We start from the raw sequence: 19,288 nt of genomic DNA, 5'->3' as shown, positions 1-19,288 counted from the left end.
CATGTTTTTCTTCAGTCTTTTGAACATATTTATAATAGTTGACTTACTGTCTTTGTTTAATAACTCTAACAGTTGAATTTCCTCAGGGACCGTTTCTATTTATTAGGTTGGTACAAACGTAACTGTGGTTTCGGACCATGAATTTTAAATCATTATAACTAGGCTGAAATACATCTTCATTAATCAAAATAGAAACCATTGTGATCAACACATTTTGCCAATGAGGAATAAGTTTTCTCATTCCTGTAGCATAAAAATCCATGCTATGAAATTTGACGAACTCTTGGAAAGCATTTTCCACCTCCTGCTGATTGTGGAAGTGTTTTCCCTGTGAAAAGTTTTCAAGATGCTTGAAGAAGTGGTAGTTGGTTGGCAAGGGATCAAGTGAATATGGCGAATGAGGCTAAATTTTGTAGCCCAATTCATTCAACTTTTGAAGTGTTCATTGTGCAATATTTTAGGTAATTTTCAAATAGCTGAGAAGTTAATTTTGACAATTTTTCCAGTGTTCTCTTTCTGTTTGTGAAGGAGTAACTTTTTGGAGGCCCTTATTCTGCCATTCTGGAAGTATTTCAGTACCATTAATCTTAATTTTTTTCTTAGATAGTTTTCTAATAATGTGTATCTTAAAGGTTTGGCAGAGCTGTATATGATGTTTCTAAAGACTTTCATTTCACCATCAGTAAACTAGCTTTCCTTAAAATTTTGTAAGCAATATTTTTTATTTGCTTTTTATTTTATCCTAACAGTTTTCTGTTTTCTTAGTCCATTTCAGCTGCTATAAGAATATACCGTAGACTGCACAGTTTATAAGCAACTGAAATTTATTTCTAATTGTTCTGGAGGCTGGAAATCCCAGATCGGAGTGCTCGCATGGTCAGGTGTGGGCCCTCTTCCTGGGCACAGACTTCTGATATCCTCACACAGTGGAAGGCTTAAGGAGCTCTGTGGACCCTCTTTTATAAGGGCACTAATCCCATTCAGGCTTCAATCGCCTAATTCTATCTTATAGAGCATTGGAATTTAACATAAGAGTTTCAGAAACTTCCTTGGTGGTTCAGTGGTTAAGACTCCTTACTTCCACTTCAGGGACATGAGTTCAGTCCCTGGTTGTGGAACTAAGATCATGTATGTTGCACAACATGGCAAAAAAAAAAAAAAAAAAAAAACCAACCCGAAACATGAGTTTTAGGGGTTTGCAAATATTACCCGGGAATCGAACCCAAGTCTCCTGCATCGCAGGCAGATTCTTTACCCGCTGAGTCACAAGGGAAGCCCAAAATATTCAGCCTATAGCAATTGATCGCTTTTCTTCTGTTTTCAGAATGTGACATGTTCATTCATTCCACATCAAGTTGGAGTCTTCAAAGTGAAGCAGTTTATAGAGATTATTGGCACAGTGGCAGATGAAAATTTGGAGTCTTCATCACTGAAGCCTTTCTATCAGATATGTTTATATTTTAATAGTGTCTGTAAGCCTTCCACCAAGAAAGTTGTGATGAAAGTTAATCCTGGTATGCTATTAGGGGCACTTATCAATTATTAGTTTATTTTTGGTTACTCTAGGATTATCTTAACACATTAATGTTTAGCTGTGTATATCAAATGTGATCTAATCTAATGCTTCTAAACTTTTGCATGCATCTGGGCCTGTTAAAATATGTCACTGTCCTACATCCCGTCATTGATTATTAAGCAGATCTTTGTTGGAGCCCAAATATTTGAATTTCCAGCATGTTTCTAGTAGATGCTAATGCTGCCATTTTGAAGATCTCACTTTGACTAGCACTGGTTTGATGGTATATAAAATTTATTAAATGTCTTAATGATTTTTATATTTTATTCTTTTCCTTTTTTTGAGTCTATAATATAAACCATTTTGACCATTCCATAGATTTTCTGATTGCTGCTGTTTCAACTAATTCTCAGTTATCTCTTATACATTGAACCATATGAAATTGCTGATATTCAGCTCTCTTTATGAAAATTTCAGTTTCATGTGGGACAACCCAGTCCTTCAAGTTAACAGGTTTTAGTTTTTGCATGCATTTTTATCACTTATGCATACATTATTTTGCTAAATTGTTTTATGTAGATCCATTTATTAATTATTTGTATTTTCTGAATTTGCTTAGGGATCTAGTTTGAAGTTGGAAGCAGTACTCTAGTGTAATTGTTAACTCATGGAAGTTCAAAAAAAAAAACCTGTTTAAACTTAATATTCAATTCTCTAAAAGGTATATCCCCTTTGGTCAGTAATCCTACGGGACAGTTTGTGGTGAAAGACTTGGTGCTGTACAAGGACCAGGCACCTGTTGCGATGCTTCAGTCAACCATGACACACATTCACAATCATAACAGAAATAAAGAGGTAATAAAGGATGCACTGATAGCCTTTCCCAATGACCGAGCTGCAAGTATCCGGTCTGGAGAAGAACATAAAAATTTCAGGTAATGTACTATATTAAAAACCTGAAATTTTGTAAGACATAATAACCAGCATGACATGCAGAGATCTTATCAGATCCTGCTGTAATAAATTAGTGATGGTAATAATAATAGTAGTAAAATTTTATTTTCAATTTTTTTTTTTTTTTTACATTGGAGGAGTGGTTGTGGAATGCTACTGTATTTCCTGTATCTAACCTTTCATCTCTAATGTGTACTTGCCAGGATTTATGAATGGTTTACCCAGGGATTCTTAAAATAGGCTGTTGACAAGTCGAGAAGAATAATAGAAATAATCATGTTTGGAAATGTATACAGTCCTCAGAATAGTCATGTTCATTAATTTTGTCTAAGAGCTTGAATTTATCTAAGATTAAAAATTTTAAACTGTGATACATCAGTCATTCTCGTCTTCATTGTCATTATCTTCTTCATCCTTAGCATCATCTTTGTTCAATCTCCTCAAAGTCACATTTCCAACAACTTTTCCCAAAATGAACTAAAATCTCCCTAGTTATAAGAATTAAAAGTGATAGTAAATTCATCTTAAATTTATTGAAACTTGAAAGGAATTACTGTGTTCTCAATGCTTAGTGAGAATAAACTCAGTCATCCTGACATCTTTATTTTAGCCATTAGCTCAGGAATGGTTTTTATACATTTGAGGACAAACTGGATTTCTTTGCTGCATGCTTGTCTGTTACTAAACAGCCGTCTAAACTTGAGCATGTCCCATAACATTCTTTACTTGTCTCTTTACCTTTGGTGAATCTTTAAGCTCACTTACTTTTACAGTTATTTTCTTAAAATACAATTTGATTTTTTATGCCATGATTGTTTTATTATCCACAATTGGAAACTTCTAAATTTTTATTAATATATAGTCTATTTTATTATTTTATCTTACGAATTCCATCCGTATCAGTCTTTATCTCTCTTTTTGTAGTTGGCAAGTACTATAAAACACACAAGCATGAAGATTATGCAGACTCCACTTTAAATAATTATACAGTAGAAAAAGAGGAAAACACTGCAAAGATAGCTGTGGAAATAGTTTTTCAATGTATTATTTTCAATTATTTCCAGTGCTTATATAAATATATCTATATGCAGATAGAGTGTGTTAATTTAACATTAATATTTTATTGGTAAGGCAATATTAATCAGATGATCTAAAATGCCAGGATTTTTTTTTTTTTGAGGAAGACTAACCTAAGTGTTTTATATTTATCCCATGGCCATAATTATATTTTTTCCTCTCAATTTACTCTTTTCCATACTAACAGAAATACAAAATTTAGTTATTTTCTGGCTAGCAGTTAGTAGTGAAAATTCAAGTAATGACATTTTACTGCGTATTAACTTGGTAATTATAATTGCTATTTTAGTTTTTAATGCATTTTACCTTTTCAATTTTTGAGAAGAAAATAAGGTAAGAATTTTGTCTAGTTTTATTTAATGCAGTATATATCTTCTGTTTAGTGTGTTATAATAGGCACTCAGTAAATATTTCTTTAATGAATGAGGAAAAATGTCTTATTTACATAGTAATTTTTTTTGCCTGTACTTGGCACACTTTAAAAAATCACCTACTCAGAGTTTCAGAGGTATTTCTTAAAGTTTATTCTTTAAGGATCTCGTAAACATTTAGATATGTTAGTCACCAGCATTTGTCACATCAGGCACCTACTCTACTACTTACTTCTAAGTCCTGCCTTTTCTTCTTGCTACAGACATAGGGACTTCAGATAAAGGAATTATTTCTAGGTTCTAAAGGTAAAGAATCTACCTGCAATGCAGGAGACCTGGGTTCGATCCCTGGGTTAGGAAGACCCCCTGGAGAAGGGCATGGCAACCCACTCCAGTATTCTTGCCTGGAGAATTCCATGGACAGTGGAGCCTGGAAGTCTACAGTCCATGGGGTCGCAAAGAGTTGGACATGACTGAGTGACTAACATGTACAAAGGTAGTTCAAGATCCCAGAACCTGAAGGGAGATTTAAATATATCAACAACTATCCTTGGAGAAATATCAGCAACCTTAGATATGAAGATAGTACCACTCTAATGGCAGAAAACAAAGAGGAACTAAAGAGCCTCTTGATGAGGGTGAAGCAGGAGAGTAAAAAAGCTGGCTTGAAACTCAGTATTCAAAACACAAAGATCATGGCATCCAGTTCCATCACTTCATGGCAAATAGATGGGGAAAATGTGGAAACAGAGACAGATTTTATTTTCTTGGGCTCAGCATCACTGAAGATGGTGACTGCAGCCATGAAATTAAAAGATATTTGCTCCTTGGAAGGAAAGCTATGACAAACCTAGACAGTGTATTAAAAATCAGAGATATCACTTTGCCAGCAAAGGTCCATATAGTCAAAGCTATGGTTTTTTCAGTAGTCATGTATGAGTGTGAGAACTGGACCATAAAGAAAGCTGAGCGCCAAAGAATTGATGCTTTGGAATTGTAATGTTGGAGAAGACTCTTGAGAGTCCCTTGGACTGCAAGGAGATCAAACCAGTCAATCCTAAAGGAAATCAACCCTGATTATTCATTGGGAGGACTGATGCTGAAGCTGAAGCTCCAATACTTTGGCCACCTGATTCAAAGAGCCAACTCACTGGAAAAGACCCTGATGCTGGGAAAAATTGAGGGCAGGAGGAGAAGGGGGCAGCAGAGAATGAGATGGTTGGATGTCATCACCAATTCAACGAGCATGAATTTGAGCAAACTCTAGGAGATAGTGGGCTTCCCTGGTGGCTCACCTGGTAAAGAATCCACCTGCAATGTGGGAGACCTGGGTTTGATCCCTGGGTTGGGAAGATCCACTGGAGAAGGGATAGGCTACCAACTCCAGTATTATTGGGCTTCCTTGGTGACTCAGACAGTAAAGAATGTACCCACGATTCAGGAGACCTGGGTTCGATCCCTGGGTTGGAAAGATCTCCTGTAGAAGGGAATGGCTACCCACTCCAGTATTCTGGCTTGGAGAATTCCATGGACTGTATAGTCCGGGTCACAGAGTTGGACACCACTGAGCAACTTTCACTTTCACTTTCCAGGAGATAGTGAAGGGCAGGGAAGCTTGGCATGCTGCAGTTCATGGGGTTGCAAAGAGTCAGACAGGACTTAGCGACTGAACAGCAACAGTCCTTGAGTAGCAAAGCATTTGTTTCTCTCTTATTGCTTCACTCTCTTAAAAAGTTTAACTCAGTTAAAAACATCTTACTGTAACCACTGAGGAATTATTGAAAACAGGAAGAAATATTAGATTAAATTTCATTTGACTGTGTAAGACTACTAGGTTTATACTTATGGTTTAATTATTGAGAGTGAGAATCTCAATAATTAATAAAATTTGCTGAAGACTGAGGTAGCCTAAGGCCAAAGGATATGAATAATTGTACTTCTTGTTTTTATGGAAAATACATGGTAGGCCAAAGTAAAAGCGTGAACACAGTTGAGTGAATATGAGATATTGAGTAGTTTTTAGTTCTTTTTTGGATTTTTTCTTTGTATAGGTTTGTTGCTGATGGTTACTTTATAAACTCTGAGATATTAAGAAAGCAGCATAATTTTAAAAAAAGGATTCCTTATTCTTTCTATATGATTTTTTTCTGGTTTTGAGTACAGTGATCTAAAAGTAATTAACTATTAGGAAACACTAATAAGATTCAGATCTAATTCCATCTGTAACCTGGAGCTGCCCAAACTATTCCCTCCTTGACTAATACCCCAAGAATAAGTGGTATTACATCCCAATGACCTTAGAGATTTTCTGTCATTAGTTTATGAAGAAGATTAGACATCATTCTAATCCTACATGTAATAATGTCTCCGTGTATAATAGGATATGAGGACAATATCAGGACAGGACAAATTTAGAATTTGTCCTGTTCACCAACTTGTGCCCACCTCCTGGTATAGGAGGCACTCAATAAAAATACTGATTGAATAAATGCACATATATCAATATACATAAATATTAACATGACTTCCTCATATTGTAGGACAATTTTCACAAAGATTCCAAGATATAACTATGTGGATCCTGATTTTGCATATACTAAATCTGAAAAAATAGAAAAGAAATCTCATGAAAAATATTATGTGGAATACATTAAATATTTAAGAAATGTGCGCCTGCAGAAAGAAGCACACAGGTAAAGTTCACTTTCTCAAACAATATGAAACAAACAGATCATGGTGCCTGTAAAGCTAGAATTTTTTTTCTTTAGGTTCTTCTTCGTGATTTAAAGGATGTTTTTATGTATGAAAATAACAAAACATTGAACTACTTAAACTGCATTTATTTCCTTTTTTACTTTTGATTTGGGAATGTCTTAGATGGGCTTCCCTAGAAGCAGATTCTGAGACAGGAATTCCAACACATGTGATTTTTGGAGGATGTTCTTTTGGGAGAAACGTGTGTAATATGAGGAAGCAGGATAGGGCAAGAGAGGGAGCTCAGAAATAATATGTTTCAAATAAAGTTTACTCTCAGACTGATGCTTGGGGTCCCTTGAGTGTAAATTATACCCTGTTGTTGTTCCTGCCTTGAGTCAAAGGAACTTTTGTGCTCCGTACCAGTCATTGCCTGTGAGTTGTCATTGGGTATGGTAGGGTGGGTGTAACTTTCCTGGGGAAGTATTTGAGAATGAGGTCCCCTTAACAGAGGGCAATTTTATGTGCAAAGTGCTTTTGCCTGCTTCAGTGGCTCTCAGTGGGTCAGTAACAGCATCTACTATGGGGAATATTTGAATTTACTGATGTATATATTTTCTAAAAGACTTAGCCTCAATTAGTTATTATTATGATTTCCCTAGGAAGTGCATATACTCATATAATGACATAGACATAGGATTACATCCTGCATCTGGTCTAAAATCACCCACTGTCTCAGAAGTGGAATGGGAAGAGGAGTTATCTTCAGCACAGTGTCGGATCAAACATAACCAATTGCTAAGTACCAGAAATATAGCATTGAAGGAGACAAAGTCTCTGACAAAAAAGGCATGTGCAATATTTCACATTTGATTATACCATGAGAATTTTAAAAATATCTTTTGCTAATATTGAACAATTAATTTTGGGATAATGTGATTTCTCACAGGTTCTTAAGAGACTTAAATCAGACCCATCCACACCCCATGAAAAATATGACTGCAGCTTAATTTTGACACCAAAGCAAATGTATCAAGTAATTGTTGGTAAGAATCTATAAAAACTTACTGAAGTCTTTTTAAAAAATAGATTTATTGAAGTATAATTCATATTTCATAAAATTCACCAGGTCAAAGCATGCAAATCAGTGAATTTCAGTGAATTTACAGGTTTATTCAGCCATCATCACAATTCAGTTTTTACAATGATGCTATCACCCTCATCACTGTTATGCTGTTACTTCCATTTCCCACCCCTAGCCCCAGGCAACCATTAATTAGCATTCTATCACTATAGATTTGCCTATTCTGAACATTTCATGTAAAAGGAATCACATAATATGTGGTCTCTCTTACATTGCTTCTTTTACTTAGCATAATGTTCGTAAGGTCCATCCCTGTGGTGTTAGGTATAAATATTTTGTTTGTTGTTATGCTTAAATAGTATCTCATTTTATTAGGAATGGGCTTCCCTCGTGGCTCAGCTGGTAAAGAATCTGCCTGCAATGCGGGAGACCTGGGTTCGATCCCTGGGTTGGGAATATTCCCTGGAGGAGGGCATGGCAACTCACTCCAGTATTCTTGCCTGGAGAATCCCCATGGACAGAGGAGCCTACAGTCCAATGAGATGGATACGACTGAGCAACTAAGCACACACACATTTTGTTTACCCATTTACAGTTGATGGACACTGAGCTGTTTCCCATTTGAGGCTATTGTGAATAGTGCTGCTATAAATAGTCACATATAATTCTTTGAGCGAACATATGTTTTTATTTCTTTTGGTTAGATTCCTATGAGTAGAATTGCTGAGTGGTATGGTAACTGGTTCCAAATTGGGAAAGGAGTATGTCAAGGCTGTATATTGTCACCCTGCTTATTTAAATTATATGCAGAGTACATCATGCAAAATGCCAGGCTGGATGAAGCACAAGCTGGAATCAAGATTGCTGGGAGAAATATCAATAATTTCAGATATGCAGGTGACACTACCCTTATGGCAGAAAGTGAAGAAGAACTAAAGAGCCTCTTGACGAAAGTGAAAGAGGAGAGTGAAAAAGTTGGCTTGAAGTTCAGCATTCAGAAAACTGAGCTCATGGCATCCAGTCTCATCACTTCATGGCAAAGAGATGGGGAAACAATGGAAATAGTGAGAGACTTTATTTTTCTGGGCTCCAAAATCACTGCAGATGGTGACTGCAGCCATGAAATTAAAAGATGCTTGCTATTTGGAAGAAAAGCTATGATCAACCTAGACCACATATTAAAAAGCAGAGATATTACTTTGCCAACTAAGGTCCATCTAGTCAAAGCTGTGTTTTTTCCAGTAGTCATGTATGGAATGTGAGAGTTGGACTATAAAGAAAGCTGAGCACCGAAGAATTGATGCTTTTGAACTGTGGTGTTGGAGAAGATTCTTGAGAGTCCCTTGGACTGCAAGGAGATCCAACCAGTCACTCCTAAAGGAAATCAGTCCTGAATATTCATTGGAAGGACTGATGTTGAAGCTGAAACTCCAATACTTTGGCCACCTGATGTGAACAACTGACTCATTGGAAAAGATCCTGATGCTGGGCAAGATTGAAGGCAGGAGGAGAAGGGGACGACAGAGGATGAGATGGTTGGATGGCATCACCAACTTAATGGACATGAGTTTGAGTAAACTCCGGGAGTTGGTGATGGACAGGGAAGCCTGGCGTGCTGCAGTCCATGGGGTCGCAAAGAGTTGGACATGACTGAGAGACTGAACTGAACTGATGGTAACTTTGTGTGTAACTTTTAATGAAATTATCAAGAATTTTCCAAAGTGACTGCACTAGGTTGCAATCCCTCCAACAGTTGTTCAGTCACTAAGTTGTGTCATACTCCTTGTGACCCCCTGGACTGCAACATACCAGACTCTTCTGTCCTCCACTATCTCACAGTTTGCTCAAATTCATGTCCATTGAGTTGGTGATGCTATCTAACCATCTCATCCTCGGCTGTCCCCTTCTCCTCCTGCTTCAGTCTTTACCAGCATCAGGGTCTTTTCCAATGAGTCAGCTCTTCCTGTCAGGTGGCCAAAGTATTGGAGCTTCCATAACCATCTGTCTAATGAATGTGCAGGGTTGATTTCCTTTAGAATTGATGGTTTGATCTCCTTGCAATGCAAGGGACTCTCAAGAGAGTTCTCCAGAACCACAACTCAAAAGCATCAATTCTTTGCCTCTCAGCCTTCTTTATGGTCCAACTCTCACATCCGTACATGACTACTGGACGCACCATAGCTTTGACTACATGGACCTTTGTCAGAAAAGTGAAATCTCTGATTTTTAATATACTCTCTAGGTTTGTCATAACTTTTCTTTCAAGGAGCAAGTGTCTTTTAATTTCATGGATGCAGTGTTTTAGAGCACAAGAAAAAAATTCTGCCACTGTTTCCGTTGTTTCCCCATCTATTTTCCATGAAGTAATGGGACTGGATGTCATCCATGAACTTAGTTTTTTGAATGTTGAGTTTCAAGCCAGCTTTTTCACTCTCTTCTTTCGTCCTCATCAAGAGGCTCTGTAGTTCCTCTTCACTTTCTGCCACTAGAGTGATATCATCAGCATACCAGAGGTTGTTGATATGTACATGAGGATTGCAGTTTCTCCAGGTTTTCACCAACAATTGTTATTTTCTGTCTTTTTGATTACAGCCATGCTAGTGGGTGCAAAATGTTCTCTCATTGTGGTTTTAATTGCATTTTCTTTTTGACAAAGTGTTGAATATATATTGATGTATTTACTTAGAGATACAACTATTTAAATTGTATATCTTATTTGGAGAAATGTCTTTCCCCAATTTTTAACTTGAATGTTTGCCTCCTCCTTATAGAGTTGTAAGAATTGTTTATGCATTTTGAATACACATCTTTTTTCAGATATGATTTCCAAATATTTTCCCTAAATCTGTGGCTTGTTTTTTTGTTTTGTTTTCTTAATAATGTTATTTAAAGCACAGCAATTTTTTATTTAAACAAAACTGAAGTAGCTAAATTTTTTCATTTTATTGATCATGCTTTTAATATCATGCCCAACAATCTTTAGCTAGCTCAATTCACAAATATTTTCTCCTAAACATTTTGTATTTTTAGATCTTATGTTTAGGACTACAATTCCTTTTAGTGTTTTTAAAATTTTTGTTTATGGTAAGAGTTAAGAGTCTAAATTCATATTGTTATATGCAGATATTAATTTGTCCCAGCACCATTTGTTGAAATACTATCATTTCTCATTGAATTGCCTTGGCACCTTTGTCAAAGATCAAATGATCAAATATGTCAAGGCTTGTTTCTGGAGTCTTAATTGTGTTCCATTGATCTGTACGTCTATTCCAGTGACAGTTCTACACTGTTGGTAAGTAGCTTTCTGATAAGTTTTGAAATCATTAAGTGTAAGTCTTCCAAATTAGCTCATCCTTTTCAGGATTGCTTTGGCAATCCTAAGTATAAATTGAATCTTATTAGACCCACTTTGTCTTTCTTGTTCTTCGATCTCTGTCTTAATATTTCTAGCACACCTTTGTATTGTTTGCCTCAACCAGTTCTTAAACCTCATGATGCATGGGATGTTGAGGCAGAATACTGAGGAAGCTCTTGCCTCAATAGTGGAGGATAATTATTACTAGTTAGAGCAATACTCTAGACCCAGGTAACATTCATAAAAGAAAGATCTGGAAGCACCAGTCTGTTTTAAGGTAACTTCCTTCCAGAGTAGAGCTTGAGAAAATTATAAGAATATGAAAAATTGTCTAGTACCTAATGAGGTAAAATTTACTATATCTGACATCCAAGTAAATATTACAACACATAAAAAGAAGCAGGGAAATATAAACCATAATAAATAAAATTATTAACCAGTTAAATCATTAATACTGATACTTATGTTTAAATTATCAGACAATGACACTGAAACTGTTTTGTAATTGTGTTCTGTTTATTCAAAAAGTTATGCAGAGGCATAAAGGATATGCAAAAATGATCCAAAGAATATACCGATTCACCACAATTCCAACCAAAATTCCATCAGGATCTTTTGTAGAAATTGACAGGCTCATTTTAAAATTAACATAGGAATGCAAAGTAGTTAGAATAGTCAAAAAAATTTTGGAAAAGGAAAATGTGTTGAAGATAATACACTGCTTGATTTCAAGATTTATTAGTAAGCAAAACAGTATGTTATTGGCATAAATATAGACCAATGACTAATACATAAGGTTCAGAAATAGATCTGTGTATATTGGACAACTGAATTTTGACAAAGGTGCAAATGCAGTATGGTGCAGAAAACCTAGTCTTTGCAATAAATAGTGCTGGGACATAGAAGTCACATGCCAAAAACAACAACAACAGCAAGAAAAAACAAACCTGAATTTGTAGCCATACCTAACGTGATATGCCAAAAGTAAATCAAAAGAGATAGATCATTAAGTCATATGCTTCCTTCCTTATAGAAGATATAACAACAAATAGGCACATGGAAAGATACATACCATTGTTTATTGCTGTTGTTGTTCGGTCACTAAATCATGTCCAGCTCTTTGCGACCCCATGAACTACAGCATGCCATGCCTCCCTGTCCCTCATCATCTCCTGTAATTCACCCAAGTTCATGTTCATTGAATCAGTGATGCCATCCAACCATCTCATCCTCTGCTGCCCTCTTCTCCTTTTGCCTTCAATCTTTCCCAGCATCAGGGTCTTTTCCAATGAGTCAGCTGTTCGCATCAGTGGACAAAGTATTGGAGCTTCAGCTTTAGCAATAGTCCTTCCAATGAGTATTCAGGGTTAATTTCCCTTATGATTGACTGGCTTGATCTCCTTGCAGTCCAAGGGACTCTCAAGCATCTTCAGCATTCAGTCTTCTTTATGGTCCAACTCTCACATCCCTATATGACTACTGGAAAACTATAGCTTTGCCTGTATGGACCTTTGTTGGCAAAGTGATATGTTTGCTTTTTAATACACTGTTTAGGTTTAGCATGGCCTTCCTTCCAAGAAGCAAGCATGTTCTAATTTTGTGGCTGATGTCACCATCCACAGTAATTTTGGAGCCCAGGAAGAGAAAATTTGTCACTGCTTCCACTTTTTCCCCTTTGATATTTGTCATGAAGTGATAGGACTGGATGCCATGATCTATGGTTTTTTAACATTCATTGTTAGGGAAACACAAAATAAAACCAAAATGAGATACTGCTCTATAAATCTATTAGAATGGCTAAAATGCTTACCACTTCAATTGTTGCTGAAGATTTGGTGGAACTGAGACTCTTGTATAATGCTAGTGGGGATGTGAAATTAAATTGGGTTGGCCAAAAAGTTCTTTTGGGTTTTTCCATAAGATATTACAGAAAAATCAGAACAAACTTTTTGGCCAACTCAATACAACCACTTTGAAGAAGTTTGGCAGTTTCTTATACATTTAAACACACATCTACCCTATTATCCATTCATTATACTCCTAAATATCTAAAGGAAAGGAAGGTATATTTTAAACAAAATACTTGTTTGGAAATATTTTAGCATCCTTAATTTTAATAGGCCATACCTGGGAAGAATCCAGGTAGTAACAGGTGATGTGTAAACATTAACCAAAAATGGACTGCTACTTAGTAATATAAAGGAATAGACTATTGACACATGAAACATCTTAAATGGATCTCCAGAGAACTTTCTGAATGAAAGAAATCAGAGAAAAAACACACATTCTGTATTATTCCACTCATATTAAAGTCTGGAAAATGCAACCCGATCTACAGTGACATAAAGCAAATGAATGGTTGTCTGGAAAGGGGGAATACAGAGGATGGTGGTAGGGAGAAACTATGAAAGGGCACAAGAATACTTTTTGGAGTTCTATAAAAACTTTGGGCATTTAAAGAGAAAAAAAAAATTAAATAATGAGTCATGGGAAAGTTGCCAATTTCTGTAAATTCTGGATAAGTGAACATAGATGCATTCATGAGAGTGGAGAGGGTGTTGGAGTATGCAAATTTGTGTACTGAGATGAGTTATAATTAGTGCTAGTAATTTTGTCATGTAATTTTCCATATAATCAGAATCTATTTGAATTTTGGCCAATAACCTCTAACCATCAAGTTATGAACATCTTTATAAAACACTCTGTTAATAATTTCTGATATTATAGTAAATATTTTAAGTGCTATTTTTAATGAATTAATTGATCAAAATATAGTGTGAATACTTACCAAAAAAGTCAATGAATACATTTGTCAGGAATTAAACTTAGTAACTTTTTGTTTTTTCAGGGCCCTCTGTCCTTAACTTTGGTGATGTTTGTGTGAACTCAACAAATACTCATCTACTACATATTATTAATATGCTACCAATTCACATTTTGATCCAGTTAGATGTCAATTTGGAAGAACTTCGGAAAACCAACCAATTTTCATATGTGATTCCACCTACAACTAGTACTTATATTTCAATGATATTTGAATCTCCCACCATTGGAAAATTTTGGAAGTAGGATTTATTTTCAAATTTCTATTTGCTAGAGTCAAAAATGTCCTTGTGTATATTTGCCCCAATTATTTTTGCATATGTCATATTTGGTTCTAAAAGGTAGAAACTATATGTGCAGCAATTTGTGGGTTCATACTTCAGTCTAATTACCTTTCATAATTATTTTGATTTATTTTTTACTAAGAATTGTGGATATCAATCCATAATATATGCATTTTTACATGTACCTGAAGTCTGTCATTCAGTTAAGAGCTGTTATCCATTCACTTTGGATGCTTTTGCTGTGTTACAGATCTTTCACCTTCACAGTGAACAATGTGCCTGGTGGACACATCCTAGTGATGGCAGTTGTCCTGCCAATAAGACTTCAGCTATCTTCTAATGAGCTGATACTGAGACCACAAGGCTTCTTCGTGGAAACATGTTTTAGGGGGACGGTTAGGATATATAATCATCAGAATTACTTTGTCAAATTTGAATGGCAACCGATAAATACAGGAAAGGGGATGGCATTTTCCATTCATCCAGCTAAAGGTAATAGTTTATTCTGTTTGTTTGATTTAGACATTCATTTATTTGTGTGTTCAGGCCTTAGTCATATCTTAAGTGTATACTGTATAAAGGTGCTAAGAATGTATAAGTACATCACATATGATCTTGTGACAATGGGACATTCCTGCCCTCTTGGCTTCCCTATGTCCTTCCCCCCCCCTCTTTATCTCTAATTTAGGAATAGTCTTCATTTGAGATCTAAGTAGACTGACTATAGTTCAGATCACAAAGGAGTCCTGGTGTGTAGAATTCTTGTCTTAGGTGATTTTCCTGGGAATATCAATCATTTCCAAATCAACACTTTTGTATAACTCTACTGGCACAGTGGTAAAGAATTTACCTGCAATACAGGAGACACAGGAGACGTGGATTTGATCCCTGGGTTGGGAAGATCCCCTGGAGGAGGAAATGGCAAACCACTCCAGTATTCTTGCCTGAAAAATACCATGGACAGAGGAGCCTGATAGGCTACAGTCCATAGGGTCGCAAAGATTCAGACGTGACTGAGCGTGCACCAGTGTTGTTAATGGAGAGTGTTATAAACAAGCTTGAGTATTAATTTAAGGGGCTTCGTTGGTAGCTCAGATGGTAAAAAATCTGCCGGTAATGCAGGAGACCCAGGTTCAATCCCTGGATTGGGAAGATCCCCTGGAGAAAGAAATGGCAACCCACTCCAGTATTCTTGCCTGTAGAATTCCATGGACAGAGGAGCCTGGCAGGCTACAGTCCATGGGATCGCCCAGAGTCAGACACTGAGCGACTTAACACTTTAATACTTCACTTAATTTTAGTGCAGATATATGCAGAGATGTTAACAAATTTAACAAGTGGAGGAAGAGGACTGTCCTTTTATTATGACTTGAGATCATTGATATAACTGTATTTAATCTTTTTATTAATCTGGATAGATTTAGCACAATCCCAGGTTATAATTTATTAAGGATTTGAGATATACTTCCTCTGAATATTCAGCAGATTCATTTGACCAAGCACTTTTTGTTGTTGTTGTTACTAATACTGGAAATGTTGGGTCCTGCCCCAATCTAGAGAAAAGCTGAGTAAATGATCAGAGAAGAAAAAGAAATTATTTCTGTAGATTTCAGAAATTCTAGATAAACCTTCTCCAGTTTTTTTCAGGAGGTATCAGATGTAGTTATCTGCATTCCAGATGTAAGTTCTGATCAAGCATGTGATATGGCACTAAAGGTATCTGAAAAGCACTGTGCATAGGTACTTTTCCTTGTATTTCTCCATCCTAGCCAGGATTGAGTGGTTGGGCTTCCCCCTTATGGCTACTATGAAAATCTGTAACAAAGATTCATTTGTCAAAAGTGGAATTACAGCGCAGTGGTAAAATAATCTGCTTGCCAATGCAAAGAATGCAAGAGACACTATTATAGAGTTAACAAGTTTTTAACTTAGAGGCTTCCCTGGTGGCTCAGGGGTAAAAATTCCACCTGCCAATGCAAGAGATGCAAGTTTGATCACTGAGTCAGGAAGATTCCCTGGAGAAGGAAATGGCAACCCACTCCAGTATTTTTGCCTGGAGAATCCAATGGACCGAGGAGCTTGGTGGGCTGTAGTCTATGGGGTCACCAGAGAATCAGACACGACTGAGCACACACATACACAAACTTCTCATGGTTTTTAGTACTATATTTTTACAGGAAAAATTTAATATTTGCTTTTCTTTGGGTTGCTCATAACATGTCTTACTTTTTTTTTTTTTTAAATCAAAGCAAAAGCAAAGACATTTAATTCCAAATACAGTATGAGTCGGCCAAGACTGAACATGCAAACAACAAAAATAACAGACAGTGTTTATGTGAATGATATCATTAGCCTTTAACAACTTTTAGTTTTTTTAGAACACAAATGCTACAATACTTAAATGTATTTCATATATGATTGAGGAAAGTATGCATGATTTATACACATAGATTTCTCTTACATCATTTTCTGTTTGATGCTCAGAATTTTCATAAAATAATTACTCAGTTTTATTTTTGCCTCTTTGTATAGGTCATTTTATTGACTCACACTTTTCTTATGTCCCTTTTGTTATATTGAGTTGGGGAAGAAGACATTTTCTTCTACCGTTCAGTTCAGTCACTCAGTCATGTCTGACTCTTCGCAACCCCATGGCCTCCCTGACCATCACCAACTCCCGGAGTTTACTCAAACTCATTTCCATTGAATCGGTGATGACATTCAACCATCTCATCCTCTGTCATCCCCTTCTCCTCCTGCCTTCAAACTTTCCTGGCATCAGGGTCTTTTCCAGTGAGGTGGTTCTTGGCATCAGGTGGCCAAAGTATGGGAGTTTCGGCTTCAACATCAGTCCTTCCCATGAACACTCAGGACTGATCTCCTTTAGGATGGACTGGTTGGATCTCCTTGCCATCCAAGGGATTCTCAAGAGTCTTCTCCAACACCACAGTTCAAAAGCATCAATTCTTTGGCGCTCAGCTTTCTTTATAGTCCAACTCTCACATTCCATACATGACCACTGGAAAAACCATAGCCTCGACAAGACGGACCTTTGTTGGTAATGTCTCTGCTTTTTAATATGCTGTTTAGGTTGGTCATAACTTTCCTTCCAAGGAGTAAGAGTCTTTTAATTTCATGGCTGCAGTCACCATCTGGGTGATTTTGGAGCCCCCCAAAATAAAGTTTGCTACTGTTTCCCCATCTATTTTCCATGAAGTGATGAGACTGGATGCCATGATCTTAGTTTTCTGAATGTTGAGCTTTAAGCCAACTTTTTCACTCTCCTCTTTCATTTTCATCAAGAGGCTCTTTAGTTCCTCTTTACTTTCTGCCATAAGGGTGGTGTCATCTGCTTATCTGAGGTTATTGATATTTCTCCCGGCAATCTTGATTCCAGCTTGTGTTTCATCCAGCCCAGCATTTCTCATGATGTACTCTGCATAAAAGTTAAATAAGCAGGGTGACAATATACAGCCTTGACGTACTTCTTTCCCAACTTGGAACCAGTCTGTTGTTCCATGTCCAGTTCTAACTGTTGCTTCCTGACCTGCATACAGATTTCTCAAGAGGCAAGTCAGGTGGTCTGGTATTTTCATCTCTTTCAGAATTTTCCACAGTTTATTGTGATCCACACAGTCAAAGGCTTTGGCATCGTCAATAAAGCAGAAATAGATGTTTTTCTGGAACTCTCTTGTGTTTTCGATGATCCAGCAGATGTTGGCAATTTGATCTCTGGTTCCTCTGCCTTTTCTAAAACAAGCTTGAACATCTGGAAGTTCACAGTTCGCGTATTGCTGAAGCCTGGCTTGGAGAATTTTGAGCATTACTTTACTAGCATGTGAGATGAGTGCAATTAAGAATTAAACTGACAGATTGACAGGAGAAAAGCAAAAGTTTATAACATATATTCATGAGAGAGACCCAGGAAAACCCAATAACTTGACAGAGTGGCCAAAAGCCTCACCTTAAATATAATCTTCAACTAAAGGCAAAAGTGGATGTTTGGGATAGTGGCTTGGGGCTTCAAAGGAGATAAAACAAATTCACGTGGAGATGGGATAGCAAATGTTTGGTAAACAAATATTTGCTGGGTCATGCAGAGACCATGGTACCCATAGTGGACTTGATCTCCAGGCCCAGCTGAGACTCGTCTATCACATCTAGCCCATATTCTTTGCAGGTATCTCTGGTGATAGCTCTGTTCTTGAAACTAGCCCTTTGTCTAAATTTTTCAGGCACTTAAGGAGGAGGTAACAAGAAAAAACTTCCCAAGACTTTTGTTTCTTTAAAATAATCAGTTTAAATTAATCCTCATGCCAAAGAGACACATTTTTGGGTGGTAAATTTTGCTCTCCTAGAATTGCTTTTATATTCTACATAGTGCATTTAATCATATCTGTCTTTATATTTTTGTAAACTAAAGTGAAGTGTTATAAGTTAAGTTTTATGTTGTGACTGTCCTTTCTTCTTGAAGCATGATATAGTTTGGATTTGTTTTGTAAGTGGAGAATTTAAGGGTGGATTGATGTTTTCTAAGAATTGGTTTCTAATTTGACTTTTTCATTAGTGTTTATGTTTCTGCTTGTTATGAGTTCATCCTTATTGTCTTTTACTGTTACTGAACCCCTGAGTCCACTCAATCCTCAGACTTGTCTTTATTCAATTCATTCTCACTGTCTTTCTTAATTCTCTCACTCCTTGATCATTTGTAGTACCTGCCTTGCCAATATCAGCCTTTCTTAACTCAGTCATCCAGTTTATTTCCCCTGTCCTGCAATGGACATAGTATTCTTGGAGAAATATATATATAGCCATGCTGGTTGAAGGGGGAATATTGACCTCAAGCTAACCCTCTTCACATGGATCTGTAATCCTTGTGCTGCTCTCAACTATTCTCTGAAAGCTCAGGTGTCTTTATAAATAGCACTGACTCTTCTTTGTTAAACTTTCTTCCCATCACAGTCTTCTTACTTCTCTCTCTCCCAGTACCATCACTTGACATCTATTATTCCCCCAGACTTTGTTCTACTGCAGAGTTTCTACTCTTCCTTGAGTCACAACATAAATGCTATCTCCTTATGAGTTTCCTCCACTTTCTTGGGCTAATTTAGAATTCCCCACGCCACCCCT

General features: G+C 36.6%; 1 protein-coding gene across 1 annotated transcript in view; it reads left to right on the top strand.

Annotated features, from left to right (window-relative positions):
- The window catches only part of CFAP47 (cilia and flagella associated protein 47), a 493,129-nt gene that overhangs the window by 33,259 nt on the left and 440,582 nt on the right, over positions 1 to 19,288 (top strand). Inside the window, exons 9-15 of the mRNA XM_081563532.1 lie at positions 1,325 to 1,514; positions 2,238 to 2,451; positions 6,459 to 6,611; positions 7,275 to 7,461; positions 7,562 to 7,658; positions 13,900 to 14,116; positions 14,409 to 14,650. Of these exons, the coding sequence (XP_081419658.1) occupies positions 1,325 to 1,514; positions 2,238 to 2,451; positions 6,459 to 6,611; positions 7,275 to 7,461; positions 7,562 to 7,658; positions 13,900 to 14,116; positions 14,409 to 14,650 (1,300 nt within the window). The remainder of the gene's footprint in view (positions 1 to 1,324; positions 1,515 to 2,237; positions 2,452 to 6,458; positions 6,612 to 7,274; positions 7,462 to 7,561; positions 7,659 to 13,899; positions 14,117 to 14,408; positions 14,651 to 19,288) is intronic.

The sequence above is a fragment of the Giraffa tippelskirchi genome, chromosome X (genome assembly GCF_054371585.1).
Source record: "Giraffa tippelskirchi isolate mGirTip1 chromosome X, T2T-mGirTip1v1.2.pri, whole genome shotgun sequence".
Taxonomy (NCBI): domain Eukaryota; kingdom Metazoa; phylum Chordata; class Mammalia; order Artiodactyla; family Giraffidae; genus Giraffa; species Giraffa tippelskirchi.
The sequence above is the reverse complement of the archived record's forward strand: the minus strand, read 5'-3'. Positions and strand labels throughout refer to the sequence as shown.